Genomic DNA, 21,671 nt, shown 5'->3' on the forward strand with positions numbered 1-21,671 from the left:
TTAGTACTTTATGTTTACAAAAGAAGAGAGTCTATCATTTAAAAGACAAAATTAAAGAGAGGACCATTAAAATGATATAATAGTTATTTCTCGCATCGTATTATAAACGGCTTTCCACGGATATAAAATGTACAATTATAAGATTAAAACCAGTTTTAATCTTATGATAGTACATTTTTATATTCGTAGAAAACTGGATATAATACGATGCTAGACATAGTTTTTTCGTATGGATGAAAACCGGTTCCTATCCACCGGATTCGAATGAATACGAGAAAATATTATGAAGAAAAAAAAAGCTGAAAAAACATTGAGTATGGTATTGAAATTTCCTTTAGATCCTCAATTTAAAGGAGAGGATTCGAGCCTTATTTTTTTATTTTTAAAAAAGGGAGAGGGTGGCAATATTTTTTGAGGGTGATTTTTCTTTGAATTCTCCACAAAAAATAATGGGACTTTTTAAAGCTTCCATATGAGGATATATTAGTGAGATATTACGGACAGACAAAAAAAGACCATACTTCTTTGTATAATAATATATTTAATGGGATTAATATTTTTGTAACTTTGGCAATATAATCGTTCTTGTATAAAATAAAGGAAATAAGACCCCCTCAACTTGAAATTATCTTCCCTTTTTCAATTCACGTGAAGATTCCCCCATTCAACCTTGACAAAAACCAGGAAACAATTCCGCTCTCATCTCCCTCTCTCTTCATTTTCTCTCCTATCTTTCTATCTGCTTTTTCCATATGGTAAAGAAATTTTATTTTACATTTTTCAGTAATAGTCAAAGCTGACTGTATCGTATCCTATAATATAAAGTAGTGAGGTTTTTTTGTCTGAAGCTTAAGATCTCAATAGCCAGTGAACCTATTGGGTTCTCTGTTTTATTTAAGGTACTGTGATGTTTTTAGGCCGTTTTATTTTTAGATATTGGTAGGGTTTTAAGCTATTTTTTCTAGACTTAATCTGCCCCTGAAATACAGAGACCCTAGATGTAGCGCAAATTATAAATATCGGTTCTTTTGCAATAACGACATCCCCATCAGCCTTTAGTTACATGACCCGAAAATTTTCTCTCTCATTCCAATTAATTAAAGTAATTCTTTCCTAAATAATAAAGAAGTAGGATGACTGTCAGGATGTAGGAATGTCTAAATGCCCCTTAATATCTCACAAACGGATTGACAGATCGTCCCAAAAATGTTTAAGACTCTTTAGAGAAGATATGGCGATGGAAATAAATCCCACGACCAAAATATTAACAACATCTTGGGGCGATTCAAGTAATATTCCTTTTAGATAGCTTTTTTTTCTAAAAAGACATCTAAAGTATTATTAAGTTTAAGATAGCTTTAAAACTTAAAAGTAGCATAAAAAATGTGAGCAAGTCTCTGTATTTCTCTCGTATTTTCCTTTCACAGCCGTTATATGTTATATGTGACGTGACTTAACGCGCGCACCGTTACATTTTTTCATAGCTAGGCTGGTCACGTTTATCCTATATCCGTTTAAAAGATAAAGTAGATTGTCTGTAGATTAAGATTTCGGTAAATACTGAACAAATTAAGTTCTCTAATTATGCAAGCTTCTATAAGGTCCCTGGAGTGCTTTAGGCTATCTAAGTTTGGTTTTAGCATGTTTTCCAACTTTCCTTACTCCTTTGAATACATAGCTCCGAGATGCTAGGAGCGTAGCCGCAAGTACTTTGAAGAAAAGAAAATAGAGATATAAATCTTTTGCTATATCTAATTATTTTAAAACTGCTAAAAATATAAAAATACCTTTTTATATTTCAAAAAAGTGTTGTTTTTTTATATTTTAAACATTGATTTTTAAAAATTCTTCCTATTAAGAATTCATGTTTTTGTAGCGTCTAAATCTCGAATGGGGGAATTTAAACACCTTAAAATTTGTTTAATAAGATGGAAAACATAAAATCTTGTTTGTCTGTTTTCCTGAAAAGGAGAACCTAAATGAACTTAAAAAACAAACAGACAAGATACATTTTTCAATGGGATAATTAATACTTTTACTTTAGTAAAAAATATTTGGATTAAAATTCTCATAATTTTTTGAACCATCCTATTCTATCAGAGGATAGTAGGAGAGGGGTAAAACTCTGGAGATGCGCTGACACACACACCCACATACACTAACACACAGACTCACACACACTAACACACAGACTCACACACACTAACACACAGACTCACACACTAACACACAGACTCACACACACCAACACACAGACTCACACACACTAACACACAGACTCACACACACTAACACACAGACTCACACACTAACACACAGACTCACACACACCAACACACAGACTCACACACACTAACACACAGACTCACACACACTAACACACAGACTCACACACTAACACACAGACTCACACACACCAACACACATACTCACACACACTAACACACAGACTCACACACACTAACACACAGACTCAAACACACCAACACACAGACTCACACACACCAACACACAGACTCACACACACCAACACACAGACTCACACACACTAACACACAGACTCACACACACCAACACACAGACTCACACACACTAACACACAGACTCACACACACTAACACACAGACTCACACACACATACATTAACACACAGACTCACACACACTAACACACAGACACACACACACTAACACACAGACTCACAAAAAAACTCACACACAGAAGCAGTTAAACTCACACAAAATTTAATACAATCAGAGAAAGATTATTTTTCTTTGAGAAAAAATATAGAGATTAAAATAGGCACCAACTGCTGTTATCAATGATGAAGATACCCGAAATGCCTTGGCCCCTACTATGTTAAGTTAGGACTACTAGAGAAAGTTTGTGCAATCAAAAGGTTCTGTTATGTGACATAAAAAAAGCAGAATAGGACAGACAAAGGAAGATAATCACGTTCTTTCATTCGTTGGCTTAATTTTTTGGGAATTTTTATCAAATCTTGATTGGAATATACAAAAAAGCAGTGAATAAACTTTTATTTACATAATGGGTAATTAAGTTTATCATAATTGTGGGTGTACAATGCACATCAATTTATTACCCCTAAGATACTTCTACAGAGTTCAAACTATTAATTTATTAATCAGAATACATATCCCCACCACTAAATAGACTTGGAGAAAGTTTGGGAGCCACGAGAGTGTGTAAAGAGAGAGAGAGAGAGAGAGAGAGAGAGAGAGGAAACAAGAGTGAGTATTTCTAACTGTAGCGAAGCTTAAAAATATAGATTTTAGGTTCCATTAATTTCTCTCCCTCCTTTTTAATTATTTTTTTGTTAAAAAAAATATTTTTGCACCACATTGTTAGGTTAGGTTAAGTAAGGGTTAGTACGACCCAGCAAGGGTAAGAACAGGGTTTCTATATAGAGGATGAAAACAATTTTTGTTAAAAGTTAGAAATAAGGAGGTATGTGTTAGTCACATAAACCTTAACTTTAAGACTCGTTATTTCGGCACAAGTATTTGAAGTTTTTAAACCACCCTGCAAATTCTGGATGCAATCTTCCCAAAAAAAAGGAGAACTACGACAGGTTCAGTGGTTAGTAACATCTAAACAGACGACAAAAAACCTCATTTTGTACGTAAAATATAAGTAAATAATACATATTTTTTTAAATCGAATTTATGAAGAAAGACAAACAGACAGGCCCAACTATAAGAGACAATTCGCTGCTTCAAAATCTTCATTCAAAATCCAAGCGTAAATTTTGTGTGTGTGTGTGTATGTGTGTGTGTGTGTGTGTGTGAGAGTGTGTGAAAAAGACACACACGGGAAAAGAGAAAGAGTAAAAAACGTATGACAAGTCATAACACAGATATGATTGGAGAGAGGGGCTAAAAAAAGAGAGGAGGGGGGGATAGGAAAAAAGAAAAAAAATGTACAGGAAGAGGGGTACCACAGGGCCAAGTTCGTGGGTAAAAGAAAATTTTGGTGAAATCCTTTAAATTATGTCATCTGTACGCATGTACTTAGAACAAATATATTGTGCTCTAATTACCAAAATTTTCTCAGATTTTCAGAGAAATATTTTCTTATGGGTAAAAAAAGAATATTTTTACATTTTCTTTGATAGTCACCTAGGCAATATGAACTGACGGACTAAAATTGAGTTAAATATCGGATAATATTCTTGTGGTAGGAAAGGAGGTGAGATTAATTGTTCTAGAGATTTTTTTCTAACCTATTTACTATAGCAGCTTGAAAGGAATCCATTAATTTTTAGAGACGTCATACTCATTAGTTTACTTAATTATTGTTAAGCTGCTTTTTTTCTTATTAGGGATCTTAAGGGATAAGACAATAACCGAAAATTGCTTTGTACATCCCTAATGATGGTAAACAAAACACACCTTCTTCAGATTAAAATTATTGGTTGAAAAGTTTTTACTCTATTACTTTAAATCAGCCAATTAAAAGTTGATATAAGTATCAAAAGTTTTTGTTTGTAGTTTACAGTCCAATGTCCCTCCCAGGTTAGATTGGACTTCTATCATATGTCAGCGTTGTCAATTGTCATATGATATTATGATGTCGACATAAACCATATTGAAAGATAGGTCGACGCAATGCTTTCAAATTTGAGAATAGTTATTTATCACAACGTATAATAGACAGCTTTCCGAGGATATTAAAAAGAAATTAAAAAATTAAAACAGTTTGTTAGCCCCTATGGGCCGAAGGACCAAGCTAACGAAACTAGTATTAATTTTATAATTTTTATTTTGTTATTCGCGGAAAATTTTTTGTAATACGATGCTGTATATGATCTTTCAGTATGGCTAAGAAGTAACTATTACAGTACTGTTCCTAGGAATTTGAATGGCACACATATATTCAATACAAAAACCAATTTAAATTCACCTAGTTTTTTTTCCCGTAAACTTCCTTATTTGTTTTTTAACACTTGATAAGATTTTTAGGAATTTGCTTGAAAAATAACCTACTTTCACATGAAGAGTCTATATACAGTTTGTATTTATATACAGGGAGGGACAGGGCAATGACGGTTGATTAATTTACAACTCCTTTTTCCTCCTTATATTTACCAACGAAAAATGCATAATTTTATTTTTTATGATTAGTGGAGATTATTTTATTCTTCATTGACCTATCACTGCATCCCTGGTATTTGTCTCTTGATAAAGATCCGCCGCCGTTTTCTCGCCGACCGTCGACTGCGGTGGCTGGCAGCTGCCAAGTACAGCTGCGGCCGCTGAAATTTATGTTTTGATATTTCTAATATAAAATTTACATAAAAATAGAATTTTCTGTAAAAACATTGTTCTTCTAGCTTCAAAAATAAGAAAATTACAGCCGTTTGAAGTTTTTCAGTAAAAAGGACCTAAAAACAAAGGTTGTTAAATAAAGGGGTGAAGGAAGCGAAAATTGACTTTGACTCACTTAAGGTCGGAAATTCATTATCAAACAGGACTGGCACAAAAATTTTTAGCCCTCTAGCTCTAATAGGAACTGAGATAATAGGGGGGGGGGCGTTGAACGCCCCCCCCCCCGACTGATTAAGGTGCGGCAAGGGGCCCGACTGTAAAGGGTTAACGGCTCAATTGCAATTAAGATTAAAAATGGAATTTGAGACAATTTTTAAATTAGAATGCACGAACACTTTTTCCTGAGTAATGCCAATTTTAGAACCTTTATAGTTTAAAAGTTTTCACTTTCAATCAAATCAAAGTCTATATATACACTTATATGGCATGGAGTGGGGAATTTGAATGGACTTTAGTTTACTATTACATTTTTTAGAGTATCATTTTTTGTTTGTGCTAACCTTTGATCCGATAGAGTTCGCCATTTTAAGGAAGCTTCGCATGTGTCAAATAAAATCAATCAAAATATTAAAACACAATGATGGGATCAGAATATTTACATAGATATATTGTTTTTATATTTTCTTATTTTATTTATTTTAATACACAAGAAATTTCCTATATGTTTCTTAGAGGCAGGATCCAACGCAAAACGCTGGAAAGTTTGAGTTTAAATCATGCCTTTGGACGGTTTTAGGCCATTTTGCTGTCCTTTCCAAATTCCTAGGTCACATAGCCCCTAGATGATAGATGATAAAGTGGCCTAGGCTGACAATTATACCTGACTTTTATAATTCAAGTTTATGTCCAATTACTTATAGCTATCCTGATATTTTTTCGACAAAATTATTCTTTATTTACTTAATTATTCTATAGGTATGAAATAATAGTACATGTAAGTACCTCACTAATATATGTATACGCTCTCTTTTCGTGAATTTAGTAAATCAACCGGAAACGCCCTTCCCAAGTCACGCGCCCGCCCTCAGCCCTTCGGCACTACCCCTCACCCCCCTCCTAACAACCCTTAACTTTCAATTTCATTCAAAAGCCAAAAAAACTCTCTGGTTCGGAGCCAAAATGGCTTGTGTGTCTTCAATTAAAAATTGCTTCGATTTTCTTTTCGGTTGGGCAGGGATCTAAAGGGATAAGACAATCGCCGATAAAATGTACAACCCCAATGGTGATACACAAAATTACTCTTTCTGTAGATTACTAGTAGTAGTCGAAACTTTTGGAGACTCCACTTAATGAACTAACCAACCAAAATTCGATTCCTGAAAGTTGTTAAGCCAACGAATAGGAAAAAGTTATTATAAAACTTTGGGAACTACTGTATTAAACAGCCCAATGTCTCCTATCTTCCTGTCTTTTAAGACTTTTTATGTGTTGTTCTGTTTAAGGGAGAGAGGGGGTTGTAATTGTCCTAACTGCTAAATTACTTCCGCAAAACCCCTTTGAATGCCTTGTTAAGAGCCCACAGGCGGGGAAATCTATAATCTAATCTACAACAATGATGGCAACATCCATAAAAGCGAAGCTCTAAAACGCTAGGACAAAAAGACATTAACACTTGTATTGTGTCAGAACTGAATAATCAGAATATAAATGAAAAAGAGTCAAAGCAAAATTGTGAGCAAATTTGTTGAAAAACTTCTTGATATAGGATAATGTTTATGGACATACTTTCATTTTTAGGACTTGACTATAGAGTTGCTTTGCTTATATTATTGTACTTTGTTGTCCAAGGAATCAGTTTACCAAAAATCAGAACAATCGAATAATTAGATCACATAAAAATTTGTTGTTAAAAAAAGTAAAAAACCAACATGTTTAAAATGGATGTACGGACATTCTGGTAATGATTATAGAGTTGCTATGCTTTCCAAATCGTACCAAACTACTACAGGAATCACCATGCAAAGTTTGAAATCGATGAAATCTCACATGCCTTAATTAACGAAAAAAAGCTATCTGTCTCAGACGTGCGGACGGACGGACTGACTCTAATTATAGAAAAGCTTCGCTTTTAAAAGAACACAATACACCCCCTACACAGAAAAAGGGACTTTCATTCAGTGATTTTTTATTTGATTTAAATCATGACATCTTTGTTTGTTTTTCAGTTTTTTAACATTCTTCCTCATATTGATAATCAACCCAGAGGGGATCTTAAGGGATAAGACAATGGATGAAAATTGGATCTACAACCCCAAATACGATGAAGTTATTGTTTGGAAAGTTTGGACAATTAATGTTTTTACAGCCCTACCAAGATTTTAGTTTCCAAAGTTTTAAGCCATCGAATGAGAGAACGTGTTTATAATGTCCAATGGCCCTTCCCTCCCCTATTGCAGTCCGTGTATCCCTCCAATCGACGTATAACTAAACCAATAAATTTCTTTAATATGTGAGAATGGATTATATGACAAGGTTATTTTTGGACGTGTACGGTTTATTGGACATACAACAATTATATTGTAGCTTTGCTAATAATGAGTAAAGAATCTTTGAAATTTATTTAATATATTTCAATTTTCAGGAAGAACATATAGAAGTAAAGATCACTTTTAAGACTGGTAATTGATTATTTTTTATTGAAAAAAAATTATTTTACATTTAAGAGTTTTAAGAATTTTTTAAAAATTTCAAAAATTAATTCTTTTAAAAATTATTGCCAGTCATAAAAGAATAGAATCACAATAAAGAGACGTTTTTATGTTAGTGGATTTTTTAACAACAAAAAATTCAAAAATAAATTTTATTTATTCAAACATTATTAAAGTCTTATACAGTAAAACAAACGGAAGACAGGGATTAACAATTTCAGACCAAACATCATTTTTTTAAAGATCAAAATTATATTTAGAAAACTTTGATTCAATTTTTATGGCGGTTTTTGGAAGCAGATTATTTTATTTATTAAAATTGGAAGATTTTTATTGAAAATTACATTATTTTATGACTCAAGTTTTAATATTATAAATTTAAGGTATAAATTATCCTAAATGCTTAAAGAAAAAGACTAGAAGCATACTTAACATTTAAAAAATCTATTGTAAGTTTATAATAGAGAAAAATAATTTTGTTGACTATTTTTATAAATCAGCATTTTTAGGATATGTTTAGAGTATGATATAGGTCTACAAAAATATTAGCATAAAAAAATTTGCATCTACTGTGCAAAAAAAACAATTTGGCATACAGCTAAATTCAATTTAAACATTTTTAATATAGAATACATAAGCAATAAACATTATTAACTAAATAAATGTAATGGAAGCATAATTTACCACACTAATTTTTGGCTTTAAAAATAAATTAAGTAATTCCTTACTGTATGTAGTAAAATATATGGAAGGCATTTACTTAAGTTCCACAGGGGAAGTATAAAGCTTAGAAATTGCTTTTAGTTTTAAGTTTTTATCACAGAATCTAGATTTGGGTCATATCAATGTATTTTATAATTTAAAGAACAAAAGATTTCTAACATTGGCGAGCACAGGGTTTTGTTACAAGGGTATTAACCTTAAAAGAAGTAGGCTGGCCACACAAAATTCCCATTGGAATGGGGGTATTTATACCCCCTCCCGCAAGCTTATGTTTGAAAAAAATTTATTTTGAAAAAATTACATTAATTGACCACAAATGTTATATAAGATACAATATAGAAAAGAGAGTAAATAAGTTTAGCTGACATGATTGTCATTTTTTTGGTTTTTCATGATCACACCTTGATATAGCTGCTTTTCACAGGGCTGCTAGCAGCTAACAGTAGCTGTTCTTGGGAAACAGCTAGTCTTAGCAGCTATTAAGAAATACATACTACAAAAAAATTATATAAAAACAACTTCATAAAACGTAAATTTTTCTAGAAGTTAAAATATTTTTTTAATTGTCATTTATTCTTCATTTAGAATCTTTAAATATGATTTATTTTAATTTAATGACTTTAAGACTAGAGAAATCAGAGGTGGGCCTTTCATTTCATTTTAACTAAAATATTTTTCATTTTTTCAGTTCTTTTCAATAAAGTATTTAGGAAGCATTTAAGCTTTAGTTTATTGATTATCTGAGAAATTATGTTTAATGAATTATAAGTAACAATGTAAAGTTTTATTATTGTTATTTTTCTAAAAAAATCAAAGTATATATGTATGTATATATTGTAGATATAAAATCACGACAACTTTGGTGTCTCTAGAAATAGATAGACAATAATACAATGACGTTTCTCGAAGTCATACGCGGTCATATGTAAAGTTAAAGGATGACGCAAAATTCAGATCTCAGTTTTTGTGATTTGAGAAAATTCCTGGCGAATTAAATAAGTAGAGAAAATAAGTAAATCAAATCGTGAAAAAACGAGATTTGAATTTTGCGTCAACCTTCCAACATTGAGTATGACCACGTACGACTTCGAGAAACGGCATTTTATTAGTGCCTATCCTATAAATACTCAATTTTTTACTGAATCTGACTTTATGTTGTTATAATAATACAGAGAATAAATATGAGCTAGGATATACAATACATTTTATGTAGATTATACAGAGATTAAATAGGCTGACAATTGGAAGTTTTTTTTGCTGTTGTTGAAAAACACCAAAAAATGTTCAAAATGTAATTCAACAAACCAATTTAACGCTTTAATAGTTTATAGCGGCATGCTGCGCCTGGAAACTCTCCAGGTGCTTGGCTACTTCCCGCTGTACATGCTCCGGAAGGACACCCACACTGGAGAAGAGACTGCGTAGCACACCAAGTTCCTCTTGCAGCAGCTCATTTTTCTTCTGCAGCCTGTCGTTTTCGCGCGCCAAAATCTTCACTCTCTCCTCGGTTTCGCGCGAGCGCAGCTTGGCCTTTTCGCGCGACTTACGCACCGCCACGTTGTTGCGCTCTCGCCGGCGCCGATACTCATCCGTTGACTTGATCACCTCGCCGTTGGGACCGATATTGGGACTGAGCGGGCTGCCCGGCATCTGCGGTGGCGGAATTTTCTTCTTCTGCAAGAGGTACTTTGGTTGCTGCTGGTGCGAGGAAGAATTAGAAAAGGATTTTAATGTGGATAAGGTGTTGTTCATGGCGGCGAACGGTAGCGACGGAGAGGTACCGCCGTTGCACTGCTGCGAATTTGGTGACTGCTGCGGAGAGAACTGATCTGGTAGGATGTAGTTGGTGGTGCTGGACACACCCTGGCTCTGGGTACAGCTGCCGCCGTTCTGGCCGTGCTGACCCCCCGCCATACCGCCGTTGGTCATGGGGTAGTGCGGCCTGGCGGTGGACTGCGCCTGTGCGCAGGAACTGTATTCTGACTCCATAGGCTCTTGTTTCACCTACAATACAACAAGTATAAATAGAATGACCGACCAGCCGACAAAAAATGTATAGAATGACATTTTATTTTAGGTTGTATATTTGCATTGGCCACAAAAAAAAAGTCTGAAAAACAAACAGTTTTCAATGATAAGAAAAAGGTCAAATATTTTCTATCAATAAAATGTCCAAAAGCAAATAAAATAACATTTCTAAACCACAAAAATAGAAAAAAAAATTTAGATATTTATTTTGATAATTTGATAAATGTGATAATGTATGTACTTTTTCACTGAAAATTATATAAATGTCTTTTTTAAAAAGCTTGTTATAAAAAGGACAAACTCACGTAAATACAAAGATTAATTCTCCAAATAAAAAAAATGTTGAAACATATTTTCACCTAAAATTGCGGGAAAAACTGCACGTGACAATTTTCATCAAGATGTAACACGTTTAGGCTTTTACGTGCATTTTAATGTTTCATAAAAATGAAGTTTTATTTTCATACATACGTGCATTTATGCTCAGGGTTACAGGAATTGCTTAATGAAGAATAATAAGTCTTCCCAATAATGTGTAAAGTATTCTGCCTGTGAATCATTGAAAAACATGGAAAGAAAACGAAGTAGCGGGTTTCGTCGTATTTTCATAGAAGCTTTTGTTAGGTTATTTTAGGTTAGGTTAAGTTAGGTAAATGTTAATGATTGCCATACAGGAAATAGGAAATAGGCCCCGCAGGGGCTATTAATAGGAGAAAAGCTACTGTAAAAATACGACAAAAACCCCTACTTCCAAAATATTTTATCCCCAAAAGACTGAATTTCAGTATCTACTTATGTTCCAATAGCCTTTCCCTGAATCCTTAATACACATGCCACATTAAGTTTAAGTAGATATAAAGGTAAACATGCATGCCAACTACAGGATGGGTTTTGTCACGTTGTAAACTTTTACATTTACACTTTGTAATTAACATTTTATGGACCTTACTTTAACCCTTAATAATTGGTAGGATGTATACACTAAACAGGGTTGGTAAATTAACAGTGGATCATTTGGGTTCACGTTTTTAGGTATGTGTCATATCGGTTCTGGGCAAGATTCATTACATTTTAGGAAAATGTATATATTACAAATTGTTCCAAAAAGCCATTTATGAAGAGAATAATTTAGAAGCTAAGCTTTATAGATCCCAAATATAGATGATAATTCACATTAAAGAAACGATTTACAAATAAAGAGATGATAAATAATAATATTAAAAAGATTAAATGATATACATAATATTATATTTAGAAAAGGTAACCTAAGCTTTTTATAACAGGCACAAACTATATCATGTATAATACCTGAATATTTTGGTTTATGCTCTGTTGTGTAATTTGGTTGAATCCAGCTGCGTGTACAGATCCTGGCAGGTAGGCCAGCGGGTTCCTCATAACATTGCCATACCCACCGACATATCCGCCGTTAAACTGATTATGTTGCAGCGGAGAGCCTTGGCCGTCGGACCCGTTGCCCACCGGAGAATTCTGACCGGAAGATCCACCAGAGCTTGGCGTTTGACCGCGCACCATGCCGCCGTTCATACCGTTGTTATTACCGCCATTGGCAGCGTTTAACCAGTGATTAGCTGCATCGTTCTTTTTCGCCGTGTCCATAAGATCACCAAACAGATTTTCATCGGTAAATTGAGAGTCATCAATGAGGCCGTGCAGGTCAAGGGAGATTTCTTGTGTGGCCAGGTCGGCCAACTCAGCATCGGTATGCTCTGTGTAGGGCTTCTTTGTTTCAACCATTTTGCAGCTAGAGTTTACTGCGCCGGTTATGTTACTTTCAGAAGATGCTGCTGCACAGCTGCTGAATGAAGTGGTAGTTGTAGCGGCGGTTGTTACAACACTGCTTAACGTGTGATGGTCCAAAATTGGCGCCTTTTTCCTAAAGGTGTCACTAAACCCGGAGAGAGGAGACATTGTTGTTGTCATAGCTTGTATTACAATCTTTGTCTACCTTAATGCTTAGCATATTGACATTCAGAATGTCAAGTGTCTTGAAATTTCGCGGTGCTTTTTAATGTCAATATTATACACCTCTGCTGAGCTATTAATGTCACTGGTGGTCAAACACTGAATTGATAATAGAACTGTCACTCAATGATAAATCCTTATAAAGTTTCTTATCTTAAACCACAAAAATATATAATTTTTAACAGTTTTTAACTTTGTTCATTAGATAATCTGACGTAAATGTTTTTTCTTCTTAAAAGTTAGTATATGATAACCCTATTTATGTGCTAAGTGGTTTTTTTTCAGCCGACTTTCAGCAAAGTTTCTCTCGGACTGATTTTTGAGAGTATCATATGTGCGTTAGGTACTTTGCCGGGGGGGGGGGGGGGGAGGGGTGGTTTATATCCTATTGAATGGTAGAATATGAGACGCGACGGCTGTGACGCTTGCTGTAGGGAAGGAAGTAGTATTATATAGTAATGTGAAAACCAAATAATAAAGCAGAAACTGAAAGGGAAAGTATTTAGGGGCTGACAATTCAAAGGGACGGGGGCTTGGGAAGATTCTTCGTGTAGTGTGCCATCAATTTCGCACAGAAACCAGTTTAATCAGAATAGCAAGTCATTCATACATTAAGATTGTTGAGAACTTAAAATAGTAAATGTTTCAACAAAGCCAAATTGTCATTTTAATATTGTAGTTTTATTATCCAAAATCATATAAACCAACAATCAGAATTGCAAAATATTTCTATTAGAAACTTAGAAAGTGTCTCAAAAAATTAGCCATGTGACGTCATAAAAATAAGGAATTATCCATCTCTTTTTCAGGGGTTTCTTTCCCACTTCTCCTCTCATAACTCATTTTTATGACGTTACATGGCTGATTTTAAAACTTTATATTATTATATCTAAATTCTTTATAATAGCCAAATATGTGTTTAAGTATATTTAGATATCTAGTTTTTTCTTTTTTTTAAATTTTATATTAATTATTTGGATCTAATAATTTGACAATAAGAAATGGTCTGTTCTTCAACTTTGATATTGAGATCAAAAGAATACTTTGGCTATAACAATATATTGACACTGCTTTTCTAATTTTAGCTGTATTATTTTGACCTATTAATATTCTGGTAGAAGTGATGACACCCCCTCTTCGTAATATCCTAGAATTACGGGGGCATTTCTGGCGAAAGTATATTTTACTCTCTCTCTCTCTCTCTTTCTTCATGGTTTCTGACTAGGCCCTTTTTTCTACACACCTCTTCCCCTTCCTACACAATCTAAAATGCTCCCTTTTTGAGAATATCAAGCCCCTAGACCCCCCCGCCCCAACCCCCTTTAATTCGCCGTCGGTTTTTTTCTCTATGTGATCTTCACTATAAAGCTAGGCATATTGTACCATGTATAATATTGTATACTATATAGGCCTTAACATTTATTATGTACCACATATATGAGAATTTTCAAGCATAGCTTTTATAGAATTTCGGTTTGTAAGTCAATCATAAAACACACGATAATCTTTTAAAATATTAAAATAACAATATACTAAACTTATTGTAAAATTAGCACTTTTTCATAAGAGTTATTTCAATTTAGTAGTTTAAGAGTAATATATAAATTATCATAATTTTTCTATTATTCTACATAAATAAAATTGAACCACCCCTCCCCTCCTTATTTACAATTTTTGGAGAGAAAACATGTTTCTAGCTCCGGTTGAAGCTCTAACCCCGTGGGGCTAAAATTTAACCAAAATTAAGCACCAATAATATATTTTTTCTCTCAAAAAGTTTGTTTCTGGCCAATTTGCGACATGAAGGGATCCGCTAAACTAACTTTTAACTATGCTTTTATAAAACTTTAAAACATTTTATTCCAACCATTTAAACTTCAATAGCAAATTATAGAACCTAATAATGAAATTGAAAATGCAACCACATATTTTCAAATACATAGAATTATTTTTTTGCAAGTTGTATAAATGGAAGCACCCAAAACTATGTTTGTCATCATGATTTTGTTTAAATAAGATAATATTGCTTTTTATCAAAGTTTAGCTTAGATGTAAAAAGTTGTCTCATATATTAAAAGAATATCTGAATAACTTTAAAGCTCTAGTTTTTGAAAGGTTACTGGTTATACAAAATAAATTTGTTCAGTTTAATGTAAATTTATTATTTTTTTACTTTTTACACTTTTGGAATATTTCCTTCTTGTTACACATAGTTATATATATATATATATATATAGGTTTACCACGCGGTTTCCAGGGAGGGGAGGGGAGGGGAAATTGTACTGTTTATTACACTAGTCCCCAAAGTCTTACAATTACATTATCTTATTCATTGGTTTAACAACTTTGGGGGCTATAATTAATTTTGATTGGTTTGATCATAAAGTTGAGAGTCCAAACGTTTCAACCTCCAATTGTTATCTACAGATGGGGTAATTTTGTGTATCATCATTGGGGATGTACATCAAATTATCGGCCATTGTCTTATCCCTGCGCGGTTTCCCTTGTTCTTCACTTTCCCACAGAGAGAGGGAGAGAAGCATCGTCATAATCTTCCTCCAGACTTTCATCAGCTTTACTTTTTCCAGGATCAATGACCTTTTTTGTAAATATATATGTTGTGGGATATATCACTCTTTCTCTTACTGCATGCCAACTTCAATGAAAGCAGTTTTTTCTTCATTTTTCAAAGTACAAAGGTGAAAATAGAAAAACAAGGATGACAACATCAATAAAAGTGGTACAAAGGAGAAAATAGAAAAACAAGGATGACAACATCAATAAAAGTGGTACAAAGGAGAAAATAGAAAAACACGGATGACATCATCAATAAAAGTGGTACAAAGGAGAAAATAGAAAAACAAGGATGACATCATCAATAAAAGTGGTACAAAGGAGAAAATAGAAAAACAAGGATGACAACATCAATAAAAGTGGTACAAAGGAGAAAATAGAAAAACAAGGATGACATCATCAATAAAAGTGGTACAAAGGAGAAAATAGAAAAACACGGATGACATCATCAATAAAAGTGGTACAAAGGAGAAAATAGAAAAACAAGGATGACAACATCAATAAAAGTGGTACAAAGGAGAAAATAGAAAAACAAGGATGACAACATCAATAAAAGTGGTACAAAGGAGAAAATAGAAAAACTATGATGTCAACATCCATAAAAGCTAAGCTCTAAAATGACAAACAAACAATAACTCTTTAGAGTGTCAGAACTTAATAATCAGAATATTAATTTTTAAGTAGAAGCAAAAATGTACATTTAATGGATAATTATACCATACAAAAATTTGTTGTTAAAATTCAGCATGTTTTAAATTTACTTACGAACTTTCTTGTAACGACTATAGTGTTGCTACGCTTTCTAAATCGGACCTTATTTGATATCGATTTGACAATTATAGCAAGTCAAAATTAACAACAAGAGCTAACCGTTACGGACGGACGGGCCGACCCTAATAATAGAAAAGCTTCGCTTTTAAAAACGATGCACTAAATTTGTCAATCACATAAATCAAAGTTTAGGGATCTAAAGTTTAATCATTAAAAGCGAAGCTTTTCTATAATTAGAGTCGGTCCTTATAACATCCGTCCGTAACGTGTAGCTCTTTGCATTAACATGTTAGATGTGCATTATGATTTCAAACTTTGCATGATGATTCCTATTACAGTTTGGTAAGATTTAAAACATGGTAATTTTTTCATAAAATAATTAACCTATTCATCTGCTTTTCGGAATAATGTTTGCTATGACAACATGGTACAATATTATAATCAAAGCATCTCTTTAATTAGAGACAAGGTTCACTATCGAGTAGAAATTCAATACAAAAGTATGGTTTCCTTTGGTTTATTTAAAAACTTTATTTCGGGATACTTTACACCTATTTCTTTTAAAACTTTGATCAGAAGAGCAAATTATGAACAAAAGAATCTATAACAAACACAGTTATTGAAGCAAAACTTCTAAACAAGAATTAATTTCGTCTAAAATCATGAACACTTGTTGTAAACCAGAAGTTAAATAAATATAAATGAATAAGACCTATATCAAACTTTTCGTTCCACTTTCAGTTTAAATATTTAATGCATTTTTTTATCTAAAATTTTAGGGGCATATGGTCAGTAAAAGTTTAATATACTTTAAGATTTAGGGACCATAAAGATCTGGATCATAAAAAATGCTAAAAAAAAGGTTTTTTTTCTTTTGCAGAAGTTTATATGGAGTATGGAACAAGGACCATACGTCGAATCCAATACCATCTAAAATGTAGAAGTTAAGCTAAGTAGACAAACAAATATATTCTTCTATGTTTATAGGATCTGTCATATAAATGTGTTAAAACTTATCATTCTAAAGTACTGCAAAGTCTATATTATCTATTTTTATTTTTTTAGGTAAGAAGTTGTCATTTTATATTGAGTTATTAATGGAAAAAATGTGCCTTGTTTGTATCATGAAATAGCATGCATTCAGAATTGCCTACAAATAAAGTAGTATCCTATTATATAAAGTAGTAAGCGTTTTTTTGTCTGTCCCGGAGGATCTCGCTAACCGCTGAACCGATATTGTTCTCCTTTACAGTGAAGCTTCTTATAGGTCCTGGGAAGGTTTTAAACTATTTTTCGGGAGGGTGTCTTCACCCCCCTCTCCCACAAAAAAAATTATAACTCTTTTAAAACTCAAATTTAAAATATAATGATGTCGGCTTTTCCTTCTCCTACCAGTGCAGTGCCCCTAGAGGCTTCTAGGGGGCGTAGCCGCTAGTAATACTATAAAGTAGTACGGTTTTTATGTCTGTAGCTTAAAATTTCGATAACTACTGAACCAATTGAGTTCTTCATTCTATGGAAGCTTCACATAGGTCCCTTGGTGGTTTTAGGCTTGATTTGTTTTTAGACAATTTTTCTACAACTTCTAGATGCTAGAGGCACAGCCGCTAGTTTTTGATAATTTAGTGTTAAATATAATTTAAGGGAAATCTAATCATAATCTAAATGTACATTCACGAAAATAAAAGATTAGAAGATATAAACTTAGTATCTATGACACAGACAGATATTCAGTTATTTGAATCATAAGACGTTTGTGTTAGAACAAGGATGACAACATCCATAAAAGCGAAGCACTGAAACGGTGGGACATACGGACATTAACACTTGTATGGTGTCAGAACTGAATAATCAGAATATAAATGTATAGGAGTCAAAGCAAAATTGTAAGTAAATTTGTTGAATAACTGATTGATTCAGGATAATGTTTATGGACATACTTACATTTTTAGGACTTGATTATAGTGTTGCTTTGCTTATTCCATTATACTTTGTTGTTCCATTAATCAATATACGAAAAAACAGATCAATCGGATGATTAGATCACATAAAAATTTGTTGTTAAAAAAGTAAAAAAATCAACATGTTTAAAATGGACGTACGGACATTTTGGTGATTACTATAGAGTTGCTACGCTTTCTAAATCGTACCTAACTATTAAAGGAATCGCCATGCAAAATTTGAAATCGATAGGACAATTCTAACATGCCTATATTAACGAAAAGAGCTATCCGTTACGGACGTACGGACGTACGGACGGACCGACCCTAATTATAGAAAAGCTTCGCTTTTAAAAAGAGATAGGAAGGAGAAAAAAGGAAGAGACATTCACCAAGCAGAATAGAGCTTTGAGCTCGCAATTTTATCCTTTTTTTACAAATGTTTCTATGTTGAAGGGATTGCAATTTAAAACGGACAACGTTATACACTGGACAGACTAAAACGAACACTTATAGAGTATCTTCGCTACAATTAAACAATTGGATATGTCTTTAAGAATTGGGTTTTGTTAACAAGGAAAGAACACATTGTGTAAAATAAAAGGAAATATATTAAATATAAATAAATTCAAACAAAACAAAACTTCATATAAATTAAAATCGCCGAATGTATGTTCCTATTCCGACTAAGGAAAATTAATTTTGTGGTTTTATTATATTATCAAGTACAAATAATTGATTTTACTTGGTGATAAAATTCGTTTAGATTATGATATTATTATTAAAGTCATTAAATCGTTTCATAAAAGAAATTTAATATAATTTTTTTATTTATCAAATAGTTAACAAGTGTTTTTTACCGGGGCTTTTAAAGGACAATTAACGATAAATTAATATACTTTTTGTAAAGATTTTATTTATTGGTAGAAAAGTTTGGTCACTCCTGATTTGTACAACCCAATCAGATTCAATAAAAAGTTCCTAACCTAAAAAAGTACGAATGTTTGATAGCCCAAGCAGGCCAATGTACCATTCCTTTAGGTTTGAAGCAATAATCAAAGTAATAGTTATTTCTCGCATCGTATTATAAACAGCTTTCCGCGGATATGAAATGTACATTGGGATATCGGGGCTAATAAAACTGATTTTAATCTTATGATTGTGCATTTTATATTGGTACAAAACTGGATATAATACGATGCTATACATAATTTTTCGTATGGATGAGAACCGGTTCCAATCCACTGGATAATAATCGGTTTAGAATGAATACGAGAAATATCTTTCCACTATGGCTTAGAAACCGATTAATATCCGGTAGATTAGAACCGGTTCTCAGCCATACTGAAAAAAATGCATAGCATCAAATTACAGACACTTTTCCAAAAGTATTAAAATAAAAATCATAAGATTAATACCAGTTTTGTTAGCCTGGGACTTCAGCCATTCGGGAGCTAACAAAACTAGTTTTTATCTTTTCAAATTATTCAGCTCCCACTCCGCATCTTCACCATGACTTTATGAATCTTTGTTTTCTATTTAACATGGTTTAATTTTCATTGCCCTTTTGGGTTCAAAGACCAACCAACAAACACATAAAGCTTGTAGAACAGCCTTGCTCCAACAAAAATCTGTCAATTTTTCTTTCTATTTGTTATGATTTACAAGAAAGGATGTTTTTAATTGTTATGTTTTGATTTGGAGTCAAGTAGCAGTGGCGAGCAAATATTTATCACAAGTTGTTATGATATAGTTTAAACCCATAATACATAGAGTTTTGCCTACAGAATAATCATTAAACATTGAACAATTACATACATAAGTAGTGAAGTTTTTAAAAAAGAAAGAAGGCATAGAATAGTTATTTATCGCATCGTATTATACACAGCTTTCCGCGGAAATTAAAAGAAATTATAGGATAGGGTGAAATCTAATGATTTTTATTTAAGTATCCGTCAAAAAATGTCTGTAATACGATGCTATACTATTATGGCTGAGAACCGGTTCTAATTTCAACGGATGTTAATCGGTTACAATTAGCCATACTGTAAAAATTACTATAACTACAACTCTTTAAGTTACTCCTTTCAGATTTTTATTCCTTCAGACTTTTGCTCTGATAGGTAAAAGTAATAATGAAAAGTTGTCAATTTATGACAACAAAGTTTGAAATAATACTTTTTTATAATACAATACTATTAACACACTTTAACTTGCAATCTTAACAAGTACATATATTACTAACTAACAAAGTTAGGGCACTTTCCCTCTAAGTTCATACCAAGCATTGGACCATACCATTCTCCTGATTTTTGAAGAAAATTGAAAATTGGGGAGAAGGGTGGTTCCTTTGTCTAACCCTGCAGAAGGCCCTGACCCAACAAGGTCTATACCTCCGGTGTCATTACTTTGTCGGGGCTACCCTTTACCCAATATACCCTAACCCAGACAGGTATATATAACGATGTACAGGTCGCTTCACAAATTTCAGGAAAGCTAAACAATGTTAGAGACAAAATTTACTATGATATTAAAATTAATGACTTTAATTTCTCAAACTTTGGTATTGTATTGTAGTAATGATGGGTTCAAAGGTTGTGAGAAAATGTTGTTGCACTGTACAGGCCATTGGGCGGTGCCAACAGTAGAATAGGTTCTTTCAGGGTTATAAAAATAGGTTTAACATTTAACATTATACGTACAAATGGATTTATTAGTACTGAGCTTGATCTTTAAATCGTTTTTATGCCGCGCTGAATCGGGGCGATTCAGAGGTGAACCGTAGGCGCGCTGGTGGTAAGCCACAGCGCACCTGATTTTTAAAAGATTTTCGGCGCGGTGTTGTTAAATCGCTTGCGCACTCACTAAAATATCGATCCGCGCCAGTACAACTTTATTACTTAAGCAGTGCCAGTAAGGTATTTTATATAAAATACCGTGTCAGTATGGTTTTATATAAAACATTAATATATAATTTATTTTAAAAATAACTATAAAAATGTTTTCACGATAGTTTTGCAATAAAATATTAAAGTAATTAAAAAAAATATCCATTTATTACATATGCAATGGGTCTTTCGTTTGGGGCTCAGTGCATGATTCACCCCGATTTAAACCGGCAATGCCACTCGGTGAGTGCCATTGCCGCGCCGGGCCCGCGCCACTGCCCGATTCAAATCGCCCATGCAAATTCGATTTAAAGATTGATATTAATAATTTGATGGTGCGCCAAATGAATTGCCCCGGTTTAAATCACCTATAAACGATTTAAAGATCAAGCTCTGGAATCTTACAAGATTATCATGTACTCTAATAAAGTTAGAGCTAACTAAACACAGTGCGATCTTTTGAAAAAAATCGGGACATCCAAAAAATTTTAAATCAACTGTTATCTATCCTAGGACCTAATAATGGCTGTAAGTAGACAGCTATGAAAGAAATTTTTGAAAAAATATTAACTTTTGGCGGATTTATGCCATTTTTAAAAAGGGCAGTGAAAAATTTCTTTTCAGTTTTGATGATTTTCCAGATTTTTTTACACAATTTTTACAAAGCAACAAAAAATACATTTATGTTCAGCTTATGCAAATAATTTTTGATTGAGGTACTTTTCAGATACCTGTACCAATGTCTAATCAAAGAAAAATTTTTTT

General features: G+C 33.0%; 1 protein-coding gene across 1 annotated transcript; it reads right to left on the minus strand.

Annotated features, from left to right (window-relative positions):
- Positions 1-8,990: 8,990 nt before the first annotated feature.
- Positions 8,991-13,045, minus strand: LOC145320834 (uncharacterized). Its single transcript, XM_080162837.1, has 2 exons — positions 12,056-13,045; positions 8,991-10,723 (listed from the first exon to the last, which is right to left on the minus strand). Exons 1-2 carry the CDS (start codon positions 12,689-12,691, stop codon positions 10,037-10,039), a joined length of 1,323 nt encoding a protein of 440 aa, XP_080018963.1. The 5' UTR covers positions 12,692-13,045; the 3' UTR covers positions 8,991-10,036.
- Positions 13,046-21,671: the final 8,626 nt, after the last annotated feature.

The sequence above is a fragment of the Acartia tonsa genome, chromosome 1 (genome assembly GCF_053477335.1).
Source record: "Acartia tonsa isolate MP-2025a chromosome 1, ASM5347733v1, whole genome shotgun sequence".
Classification (NCBI taxonomy): Eukaryota; Metazoa; Arthropoda; class Copepoda; order Calanoida; family Acartiidae; genus Acartia; species Acartia tonsa.

What these genes read in the sequence shown, in the direction of transcription:
- LOC145320834 (XM_080162837.1), bottom strand. Translation starts at nt 12,691, where the DNA reads ATGACAACAACAATGTCTCCTCTCTCCGGGTTTAGTGACACCTTTAGG. An exon ending in GCATAAACCAAAATATTCAG is followed by an intron (nt 10,724 to 12,055) that starts GTATTATACATG and finishes GTTGTATTGTAG; the next exon opens with GTGAAACAAGAGCCTATGGA.